At 34.6% G+C, this 12529-nt stretch overlaps 1 protein-coding gene across 2 annotated transcripts in view; it reads right to left on the bottom strand.

Moving 5' to 3' along the window:
• Nucleotides 1-2941: 2941 nt before the first annotated feature.
• Nucleotides 2942-12529, bottom strand: part of fstl4 (follistatin-like 4) — a 175918-nt gene continuing 166330 nt past the window's right edge. For both annotated transcript variants that reach the window (XM_015349418.2, XM_015349419.2), the window contains 4 exons: nucleotides 11346-11495; nucleotides 10365-10472; nucleotides 6078-6187; nucleotides 2942-5660 (listed from right to left, as the gene is read on the bottom strand). In XM_015349418.2, the coding sequence (XP_015204904.2) occupies nucleotides 4958-5660; nucleotides 6078-6187; nucleotides 10365-10472; nucleotides 11346-11495 (1071 nt within the window). In that variant the 3' untranslated portion in view covers nucleotides 2942-4957. The remainder of the gene's footprint in view (nucleotides 5661-6077; nucleotides 6188-10364; nucleotides 10473-11345; nucleotides 11496-12529) is intronic.

Genomic DNA, 12529 nt, shown 5'->3' with positions numbered 1-12529 from the left:
CTTATTCTCAAACAAAATTCACATAAAGCTGATAATTAAATCTGTACATTTAGATTTTAAAAGGTGTTCTAAACAAGAAAAATATATCTACAACAGTGATTCTACTGCCTATCACAAAGTTTTTAAGACTGCAGTCATTTTTTGTTTGTTCTACCTAACATATCCTCTCACATATGAGGATGTGTTCGTATATGTTTAGATACAGTTATTTTCCAATTCAGTGCCAAATATATATTTAATTTCCCATTTTCTTTTGTATTCTGGGGAGTTATAAAATTAACATTCAGCTAAACTGGAGTCATTTTAGTATACATGCATTATTTCCTATAAGCAAACAAAACAGCTTTTGATTTGTGATGCTATGTAAGCTCTATATAGAATGGTTGAATACAAAATGTTATTACATACATGTATAATTGTATTTTAAACAGTATTTGAAATTCTTTATGAACATGTTTGGGATGCTACAAGACTACAATAATAGCACCTCTACCACTTTGCCTTCTCTCTATAATCAAAGGGCAAAAGCTACAGCAGGTCTTTCAGATACAAAAAAAGAATTGCACATACAGTGTTCTGTTTTCTTATTCTAATTTCATGTGTGTAGCAAAAAGAGACTGTGACTAAACTGATGCCTTAAGAGTATTAAAATATATACTGTACTAAATATGTTACTGTAGCTTTTGATCATCATGGTATATGCTTGTTCATCTGACTATTTGCTTTCAGTGCAACAGTGGTCTAAGCAACACTGTAAACCAATTTAACTTGGACATAGAAAAAATGTTTCACATAATTAATTAGGAACAAGTAAAGGTTTATTCCATGCTGAAAAGAGAAGAAAAGAAACACAACGTTTTGGTTGCAGAGCCTTCTTTGGGTGTCCACTTGAACTACATAATTATGTTTGTGTACTTATTTTTTAACTTGGAAAGCCACATATAGAAATACTCCTAGAATGCATGCTATTATTGCCTCCCTATTTTCTTGAAGGATCCATAATGTTTGGATCTTTTAATGTTTTGTTTAAATAAGCCTCATGATGTTCTATGTACACTTTTCATGTTATGTCTGCTCCATTACCAGAGTAATCTCTCTTGTAATATAAATTTGTCATAAGCAATAACAGGAAATTGAATAGTTATGTTCCGGGATCTAATTTGAATATGTCTAGCTCTAACCAAGTAATAGTGTAATTTCTATACATTTTCTTTTTGAGGAAAAAAGCTTTCTACCAGATATGTAATTATGCACGTTCCATGTAGTTTAGAACAGTGATTTTCCAATTAATATGAGGAAATTACAGTACATTACAGTACAGTACTTCAGATCAAATCTTGTGATTGGTATTCCTCTGGCTTTGCCCACTAATGCCAATTGAACATTTCAAATGATTGCATGCTTTTGTTTATGTTACAAACTGTTCTAAACCTGTCCTACCTGAAACAAAATGTTTCAATCTTCAAAGCTCAATCTTCTAACCATTTGTGAGAGCAAAAACAATCAAAACCAAAGTGGATTGTGGGCCAAAACCTTCTATTGTATATTGTTATGTTCCAGTTTGGCAACATCAATATCCCTTTAGAGGCACACACAGTGGATGTGGTAGCATACCAACAAGGGCTTCCATAGAAAAATTACTTGTTGATCTGTAGAATCAACTTTTCCTACATTGAGAATCCAGATATGGCAAGACAATACAAACTTTCACCATGATTAATCCTAAATAAATCCAAGTGTACTTTTGCTGTTTTGAATCTGTCACCTAATTAAAGGAGAAAATGGTCTTTCAATAGATGAGCAAGAGTTTGTTGTCATCCTAGGCAGCAGGTGGTCCTCATAGAATGATCCCCAATTTAGGTATTGATACCTGCACTACAACAGTTTATATTGTACCAAGATTTTACAGTTTTGTGTAAAATGTTAAAAAAAATTGATGATTCCAGTTATGTTTAACAAGGCAGACTATGTACGGTAAACTCTGTAGAATTTGTTTAAAAAGGTAAAATACCCTGTAGCTTACGCTGTTATCCAAACCATGACATGACAAAACATGGAGACAATAGAACATCATGTCACATTTTTAGGGCTCTTTGATTTTAATATTTAATTTTAATCATGTGACATCCATTTAAACTGAATCTATTTTATATTTTGACAAAATGAAACTATTATTTCAAGAAATAAGCCGAGTTGCTTTTATATTAATATCACAGCTGCTGTAGAGTATTTTTTTACAGGTGTCACAGATCTCTAATTCCACATTTTTCTCACATTTTTGGCCTGCAATCTCACAATTCAGCCTGGAGTGAATTCATTATGGTTACAGGTTTATTTTCAACAGCAGTTGAATGAAACATCGAGATAAGCATTCTTAGCAGAAGAGTTACGTGTATAGCCTACAATAATCATACAGTATTTAACATTATTAAAAGTAATTAAAATACAATCTAGAGTAGACTAAATGACTGCAAATTACTGTGTATAGGGAAGCAGTTGGAAAATAGACATGAAAAACAAGGAGTTCTAAATTGTATTCAAGCGAATTTGCATGAGCATTTCATATATATTTAATTTTCCTTTAGACGTTAGTGGTCTTTAAATGTACGTGTTCAATCTTGGAAACTTAGATCCTAAGTCTTGTACAGAGTTTAGAAATATAACATTTAATTCTAGAAGTGTGAAATAATCAAGCTATATAATGTGTGGCTAAATTAAGTGGGCCATTTGCCAGCAGCTCTTACCTGCTGTTATTGTAAGTTATGCAAATTGAATCAATTTGAGCTTTGAGGATTGTTTAAAAAAGTGTTGAAATCAGTAACAGCATCAGTTTTTTTCATAGCTCTGAAAACCATGAGCTGCTACAAAGAGCTTCTTTTGTAGTAAAAGGACACTTTTCTAAAACTTTAATTGACAAAGTCCTTGAAGAAAACTACAGTGGCAAGATACAATTGTGAAATAAATGAAAAGCCAGACATCCACTTGGACATAAAAAGTACTCTTAGCTCTTTCGATTGCTCTGTAGGAGATACTGTGGGGTGAGAATAAAATCATGGCGAGCGTTTCATTGCTGAACAACACCACTACACTCGTACTGTCACATCTCTCTCTTTTTTGCCTTTGCTCATAAAGTTATACAAACATGGTCTATTTTTAACAACACTTAATCCTGTGATCACCCCCAAAAAGAAAATGTCTCTAACCATTACTTCCATTTGGTGACACTGACTTTCAGCCCTGCTCATGATCCCTTGAGCAGTTAAAAATATTCCTCCCACAGGTAAATGTAAGACACAGGTAAATTGTGTGAGTTATAAAAAGTGATATTTTCTCAGTCACTATTTTATTACAAGACTCAAAGTGTAACCCCTGCCCTACTGATCCATAACATCTTAAGTATTTGATGTCATTATTGTACAGTATATCTCTTGGTCTAAATTACATGCCAACTTAAGTTTTCTCTCTACAGTGCACTTTGGATTTCAACTTTATTTACTATTTACTATTCTTACCACATTTATAAAGTCAATGTTTCTTTGCTTTGATTTTTAACATCAAATATTTCTGTGAGGTTTAAGTGTAAAGTTCAAAATATTTTTAAAACACAATACAATATTATGAATCTTTCATAAATGTCAATCACACACCATAAAGGTTTGGCTTCCAGAACAAAACCTTTTCTTCCAAAGTCCCTTTTTCACTAACCATGAGGCACTCCTGACTTTACAAAGATCACAAATATCTGTTGATTCCCTCTGTCGGCAATGTAGCCACAAACAGTGCTGTGAAACATCAAATTAGGCAGCTATACATTCTAATAAAACAAAGAACAAGAACTAATACAACAATATTGATCAAAGAGAAAACTGGTCTTTAATCATCACAGTCATTAATTTCTTCATTGCTGTATACATGAATTAATTAAATTATTAATTTAGCAAAATTGGTTAAGCCTTTCAATGGCATTCCAAATATTACACGTTTGGAGTGAAAGAAGCTTGATTGTATGAAAGGAGACTCATTGTGTACATTACTTAGGTATATTAAATTTTGCATTTTACAATGATAAATTTTGTTTTTGTTATGTCAGTCACTTTAAGAATAGGTTATAACAGTTTTACAAATAAGTGCAGTTTACTTAATGTTCATCTGGTTACTGAACAAGCCAGGATCATGATGCAATTACATGTGGTTAAGTTTTTAATCTGCATTCGCAATTATCAGTGTTTTCAAATGCAAAATGCTTCCATGTTATGAGCTTATGAGTAAATGGAGAAGAGCTAAATGAAGAAAAAATAAAGAGTTATAGTGTCTAGGTCTGTTTGAACTTAACACCACACTAAACTCAACATTTGAAATCCTAAATCTTTTATTATCTGAATTTAACAAGTGGGTTAAAAAAATCTTTGGAAAGAATTCTGCAGGTAACGGAATGATCAATACGTAGTTCTTAGGTACAATGAAAGGTTCAAGCCAAACTGTGCTGGTTTAGAGAAAACATTTTAACATACATTACACACAAGAGGAGACAGCATGTATTGCAACAATAAACAGGCCATTTTTTAAAAAAAGAGGCCAAACACAAAAGTAAGCAGACAGAAACCTAAAGTGACAATCTGTAGCACTGGTGCCCGACAAACAATTTAAAACTAAAAGAAATAGTCTAAAAAAGTGAGATTTGTGCATAGTTCATTTTAAAATATTCCTCCTTACGTCTGTATGTTAATCTGCAGTGTTATAAGGAAGTGCAATAATGTATAATGTTCATTATATTTGTGCATGTAGATCACTGTTGCACTGAAGGGCTCAGATACCCTCTCAAGAGTAAAAAATATTTTAATTTGTTTTATTTTATTTTGTGTACAATTGCCATACATCACAACCCCTAGCTCAGTCCCAAGGTTGAGTCCATTAGTATTTTTTTTGCTTGAACTCTTTTTTTCTTTCTCTTTTTATCTCATACTTCCCCCACCCATACCACTGTGTTACCCCTCTTTATATCAGACACCTCGCAGTGTGGCGTGTTCTGCTTCCCATTTAAGACAAATAGAGAATCTGTTGACGGCGTCACAAGGTATTGTCCAAACAACCCACTGTTGACCACCACCCTGTTATTACTGCTCCAGGGCCAGGACTGAGGAGGAATTGGACTTTTAAGGTTCTTCAAAACTTCCCTTCTCCCTGTTGACAGTTCTATAAAGAGCAGGTCTGTTTGTGACCTAGAGGTGGCATATATGTAGTACTGGTTGGCTTCGGTAAAGGAAGGCTGAAACACTATGTCCGAGACATGGAAGCCAGTTTCCAGTTCAAGGGTCAACTGCAGCTCTCCTTGAAAGGTGATGCTCTGAACTCTGATCATCCTGCTGGAGTCGTCTGGTGTTACCACATAGCGGCCGTCCGCGGAGATGTATGGCTTTCCCGTTATGTCCATGTTATAACCAATCACGGAATCAGTCACGCTATCTATGATGAGCTGTGGTGGCAGAGATGTGGAGTTCTTGCCCTGGCACTGAATGAAGTAATAGCCTCCCACATGGGTGTAGGCCATGCTGACAGGGATGCAGCTGTAGTTTTTCAGGCTGATGGTCTTGATGCGACGGAATGTCTCCAGATCAATTTTGTGCACTGCAGGTTCCAGCTTGAGAAATATGAATCCAAATCTGTCATACAAGAGCCAAACAGATGATGAAAGCAGACAGTCATATAACTAGGAAGGTCAATAACATCTGCCTGAAATCTTTTGAAAAAACTTTTACTCTTTAAACATGGGAGATTGTACTAGTTAAGTGATATATTGCTGAGGTCTGTATTACAAGCAATGCTTAAAAGCTAATGTATTCAATTTTGTACTTGTGAAAAAGTAGCATCTCCAGATAATGGTGAAAGCTGGCAGTCATATAATGGTAAATCCTATTCTCTTGGCAAAATTGCTGACTACCATTAAATGAAAATGCATTTAAAATGGAGAACAGGAGGCACAGCTATAGCCACAGGATTGTGGGCGTATGGAAAACGCTATACAGCCATGTGTGTAACTACTCTTATGTTCTAAAAAGATTTTTACTAGAACTTGTTACCTTATGTGGGTTATAATGAGATTCGTTGGGGGAATGAAGAAGTTATCCACTCTTTCAAACTGTGTTCGAATTGTGCGGTGCTCCTCTCCTCCACTCGCCTGAGAGATAACCTGCAACACACAGAACATGTGGCTTTGTTGCACATATCATTACTTTGAAGTATAAAGGTTAAAAGAGTTTTCATGCCTACAACAATTTTCAGAACATTAAATGAGCAAATCCATCTTAGAACAGAAGTTAAGAAGGTGCACATTCTCTGCAATTTCCATGAATTCATGTAATGATTAAAATAGTCAGCCTAATATGAAGTTTAAAGTTGTACTGTTAGTTACACTATTAAGGTTTATATGCATAAATAAGGATTTTATTGATGTGTATTGAGTACATTTTTACAGAGATGTACCCCTGATTTGATTACATCATACATATGAAGTCAGCTGATTACAGTACAGGTACAGTACGAAGTCAGGCCTATGTATAAAAAAAGAGTAGTCTCCAAGTCATTGTTATAAATGAGCATCTATTATCAGTTGACTTTAATTGTTAAATTAATGATTAAATTGAAAAGATATACTCTTCTATGAAAATTCAACTTCAAACTCATTTTGAGTGTAACATTTCAGAGTAGCTAAATGTTGTCATTAAATAGAACTTCTTCCTTGTGGAGTGTGTTCCTTGAAAAACAAGAGGAGTTTACAGATCACATTAATTTAATTAAAAAGCAGTGAACAATACTCTTCACATTGATGATTTGTTTTAATTTTTCTTTGTTGTATTAATAAAAAAGATTGCCCCAGCACAACAAGTGTGTCAATGGTTCATGTGTACTTTTGTATTTTCTCTGAACTACTAGGTGAAGGAAATTTATTAGGACATCTCTCCAGCCTGAATTTCTAATGTTTCACAGTACTCTCCATGAATTGTGCTGTTCATGTTCGAAGTGCTAAAATCAGCATTTCGCAATATCTGTGTTGTTCAAAATGGCTCATTCTAGAATTCTCTTTTAAATAAGCATTGTAGTTTGCTGAGAAGCTATAATTATATATATATGTATAAAAAGTTGCACTGACTTTCATTTTAAAGCTCAGTTTTGTAACATACTGTAGCTCCACTATTCCGTAGAGACCAAATTTACTTTCCATATTTGCTCTTGAATGGGTATATAGTACATACAACAGTTTTAATAAGTAAAGAAGCAAAACCCTGCAATGCTGGTATATTTTGTTTCCAGCTTATGACATTACACCTTACAGTATTTTCAACATTAAAACATTTCTCCCATTGTACACATTTCAGCAGTGAAGAGCTCTATAGATGGATGTCATTACCACAACAGTGCAGATTTCTACACATCTTTATTATTGTTGAAGTAAAGAATCACCATCATAGATTGCTACATTGAGTGTTCAAACATGAATATCTTTCTCAGTGATGAATGGACTTGACTTTGGAGACTGGAATTGCATTGAATCTATTGGACAATCCACTGCGTTTCCGTATTCTGCTTTGCTTTATGGTCTTGAGAATGCAATTGTAGGACCCATTCAGTTGCTCCTTTGTACAGTTTACCTAAGGTTTGAGCCTTAGTCAGTGCATTCTGTGGGACCTCTGCCAATTTCTTCAGTATTTATAATGCCTTTGTATCCTGCTCACTTAACACATAAATAAATACATTTAATGAACAAAGGATTAATCAATTCACTTGGAATAACATCACCCAAGAATTAAGCACATTGAAAGATTTGTAGAGTGTTTAAGTCACAGTAAATCTGGCTCCTCCCGCTTGGCTGAGGACCAACCTCCTGGCAATAGTGCAAGGAGGCTGGGAGCCTCATGCAGGGGGAGGAGTGAGCAGAGGCAGGCTGGAATGTGGAGATGGGATGGGGACGAGATGTAAAATATGTACAGTAGGATGGATGGATGTTTGCCCGTTATGCCTTCCGCCATAACATTAGTTTTTTACGGGACAGGGTTGTTAGCCTTGCGCCCAACCTCCAACATGGAGGACCTGGCACCTGACGTGGGACACAAACCCACTACCCTGAGATTATGAGTCTTATGCTCTACCAACAGAGCTAGTTGGGGCCCTTATGCACAGCAGGCAAGGGTGATAAAAGGTTTATCTATAGTATTTATAATATTTAGGAAATTACGTCAGGATTAATAATGTATTACTGATGGCTGAATGTGATTGAACTTTGTAGTTGTCATCCCTACCTACCATTCATTGTAAACTCCATTTAAAGTGTTTACTTTCTGAAACAAATCGTTCATATTATGAATCTGAGACAAAGTCCAATCTAGATAATGGAGAAGAATGTCCCAGAAAGATGGGAAATGTATTGCCAAAATGGGTACTTGCTTATGTTGCAATGGTCACTTTATATTCTTCTAATCTTGTGTATGTTGTATGCACTCTTCTACTTTGGCTAAGACCTATTGGAAAAATATATTCTATGTATCTTGATGAATAATGTCTTAATTCATTAAAAGCTTTATTCCTGAAACTCAAAATCTAATGTAAGCTAGATTTAGTGATTTGCATATACAGGTGTATACATGTATATATGGTGAACTGGAGAGGTTAAAAAAGACACATCTTTTCACATTCTTGTCTAACCCTCAAGTCTGATGACTGGAATGTCAACTCCCATTTAATTTACTATGAGATAGATATCATTGGTATGTTCCCTACAGGGTTTATCCCAGACACCTATTTAGAAGTCCATTATAATTGTTGTTAATGGGTTAATGGGTTCACACATAATAACACTCATGCATTATCAGACCATAATGTTCTCACAAGTTCAAAGTTCCTCATAACTCATGGTACTGACAGTGTTCACTCCTCATTTAACATGTGCTACACATGTCTTTTTAGCTGTTTATTTTTTTTTTCATTGTAACACTTCTTCAGAACATACATATTTTACCTATTTGGCAAGCCAGCTGCAGTAAAACAGTGCAATTAGTATTTGTTTCACATTGCCAGACTCCTCATTTGAAATGGCTGACATTAATGTCAGAGTTGTCTAAATCAAGAGCTGTATGAAACCTGAGGAGCAATTTCCCATGATGCAAGCACATTATAAACTAGAATAAACCCATTGATATCTGTATGCTGTACACATACAGTATAGACTCTCTTCATACAGGTTAATGGTATTTAATTAATTTAAAGTTGCTATCAATTTATAGAAAAACATAACATTTGTAAAACAAAAATATAAAATACCCATTTATGATTTAGCATGTAACTAGATTAACCTCAATTTAATTTGTATTGATTTCAGATGCAATGAAGAATTGGTAGAATATTTAAGAGGAAAAATAATAATGTTACTTTAAGTTGATGGCTGAAACATTAAAATGTTATGCGTAAGACCAAAACCGTCATCCCAAAATATAAAAAGGGTAGTCTCAATACAAAACAGGATTTCGTCATTTTAATTAATTGACAATCACATCTAAGTGTTTGTAGAAGGGTATTGAAGTATGAAAAAATAGTATTTGATTTCTCACTCTTCAAACAGAATTTTGCCTGTGGCAGAGATGAATTCTCAAAGCTTAAGTCAATTACTTACACGGCAAATGATAACGACATTGTCAACCCATTTATTTGTGGCCTCCTCCATTTGCCCTATTCTCAACTGTGTGTTTTCCTTGGGAAATTGCTTTTGATCATTTTTGAGTGCTTAATAGCTGTGCTGTAATCATCCCTAACAACTGAGCTAAAATATGATTAAATATGTATTTAACACTTCTGGTAATCCATCTAAGGAATTATGCAAAGAAGACTAATATAAAACAGTTTGGTAGAGTTGTTAAGCTTGAAAAAATGAATTTTATTCTTAGGAAATCAGTTTAAAAACCTAGTGAAAAGATTCATAAGGTATGAGATTTTGCATGAAAGTGTCAAGACTTCCATCTGATGCAATAAAAAAGGCCTGTAAAACTGTTAAAAGGATTTCCTGGGAATTTTCTGTCACAATATATTGAGAAAGGTGGCAGGTGAAAGGAAAAATCTTGCCTGATTAACTTTCCAGGATTAGTCTTTCTCTGATAACTTTTAAGCCCTGCAAGTGAAAGAAACATTTTTGCTGAAACTGAATTTAGTCTTTTCCACAGTGAGGTTTAAATGTATTCATTTATGATGAAATGACTCAAAAACAATAGAAAACTGTAGATGCAGCAACTTTAATCTGATTTCCATTAAAAACAAAGCCGAAGAAAATAAACAACATACCCTACTGTAAACATTTTAATCTTTGACATAGACTAGTTTACCTGCAAGGTTGGATGGGATTTGTTTGCATTGCCCCAGCTAAACAGCCAGACCTGGTCGTGGGATTTGTCATAGTGCAGTTTCACTGGCACAGGATCTGTTTCCACAACCTTTTGCGAAAGAGGCACAGAGGATTTGAACTCGAGGCAAAGAAATTGTAAACACAAAGAGGTAACATAATCAATTACTTGCTCCCGCATACAGGCTAGCAGAGCTGTCACACTTCCATTCATGCACATCCATGGGCTGTGTTCAGCAAAGGGAGAGCAGTTTTTATTATCAAGTGGTTAAGATATTTGCAGACATTGCTGGTGCGTCCAAGGCAATGCATTGAAGAGGGAAAAAAGAAACTTCCAACATTTTTATCACTGTAGTGAATAATATACTGTACATCATAGTGAATTTTCATATTCCAACACTTATTTTGTAGATTAGGTATTTGTAACTGATCACATATTGTGCTATAAACCTTGATTTCCCCTACTTTGGATATGATGTTAAGAAAAATCGTATATAACTGAATCAATGTGAGACACACGCATGTTACAAGGTACTGAATGGAAGGTGTAAAGATAAAGGAGTTTTGCTGGACTTTAGACTTTAGATTTTTGCAATTATACCTTCTGCACAAATGAATCAAACTTCAGTAAATATATTCATTAAAAAAGTAATGGTGTCTTTTCACTAGAATGTCAGCCTTCTTAAAATGACTGAAAGTATTGTTGTTGTTCAAGCAAGAGATACTAGATGAGCCTAGAAGCTGAATTAACCTCTTGCCATAGAAGATGTCCCAGCAAGGTCAATTTGAAGACGTGTAGTACTTTAAAATTAAGTGTAAGAAAACCTAGCAGTCATTTGCACTGTGCCCCTTTTGTAGACAAATAATGGCCCTCATTCAGTCCTGTGTTCACTTCTGACCCTTTTAAAGCTCCATAGTCAGTCTCTTAACAGTTTTAAGAGACAAGAATAAGATTAATACCCACCTGCACAACTTTCTGAGACTGGGTGTCTATAATCAGCACTTTGTTCTGAATGGGCTGCGTGACATAAATGTATTTGTCCCTGACGCTGACAGCAGAAGCCCAAACGCACTGCTGAATTGAATCTCCTTCACCCTTAGGGCACATTTCTTCCTGAGGGAAAATAGGAGTCAGTTTAACTTGTGCAGGTCCAGTCACGGGGTCACAGAAAATTCACCTTTTACAAATAGGTCTGAATTTGAACTATAAAAATGTCCACTTACGGAAACTTAAGTCAAGGAACAAAAAAAAAAAACTGCTGTTTACAGCAGAAAAGACTAATAAATCCTTTATTGAATTTCCATTGAACAGTAATAAAATTACTGGGAGCTGTGAAACTTAAAACTGCAAGAAAGGCAAGCTGCATCTGTTACCTAGTTCTAATTGTAATGAAAGTGAAAAATGTTTTCAGATACATGAGCTTCATGGTAACTTTTGTTAAAGCAAACTACTGAGTTTGATTTGACAACCAAAATGAACAATGATATCCATGTTATGTGAATTTTTCTCCATGATTATTCCAGCTCCTAAATGTATTACATCCGTTTACTTAAATCTCACAAATTAATTTAGTAGAATCCTTATCATACAGTACATTATATTTTTATTAATGATAGATTATTCACCTAGTCAAATAAAAACAGTTTTGGAGTTTTATGTGGATGAAACAATTTTTCTTGAAAAGAAACTCAGACCTTTGTGCACTTTTAGAGAAATGTAATTACTTTCAGAAAGTCACTCTTTAATATCATGCATATTGTAATTCTATGTGGCATTCTTAGCATACAGAGCAACTGTGAAGTAGTGCACACCAAGCTGAAAGCAGATTTAAGTGTAATACATTATATCTAGACAAGGGTCAGATATAATTTCGGGCACAGTGCCATAAAAACTTGCAATGTGTTACTTTTTATATGCTGGTGTACCATGAAATGGTGGAGGACAGGGAATTTGACTGGACATGCTTATAATCAATCAATATTGATAAGTATTATGGTTGTTGTTTTATATAACACATTTTACACACTAGCAAAACTATAACCACCAATATGTGCATTGAATGATACAAGCATAAAAGAGAAGGACAGATGCAGGAACAATGCTGAAAATGCTCAGATGCTCATGAAAACTGCTCTTTATCCACAACC

The sequence above is a fragment of the Lepisosteus oculatus genome, chromosome 11, assembly GCF_040954835.1.
Source record: "Lepisosteus oculatus isolate fLepOcu1 chromosome 11, fLepOcu1.hap2, whole genome shotgun sequence".
In the NCBI taxonomy this organism is placed as follows: Eukaryota; Metazoa; Chordata; class Actinopteri; order Semionotiformes; family Lepisosteidae; genus Lepisosteus; species Lepisosteus oculatus.
Note: the sequence above shows the minus strand (reverse complement) of the source record. Positions and strands in the feature narration are given on the sequence as shown.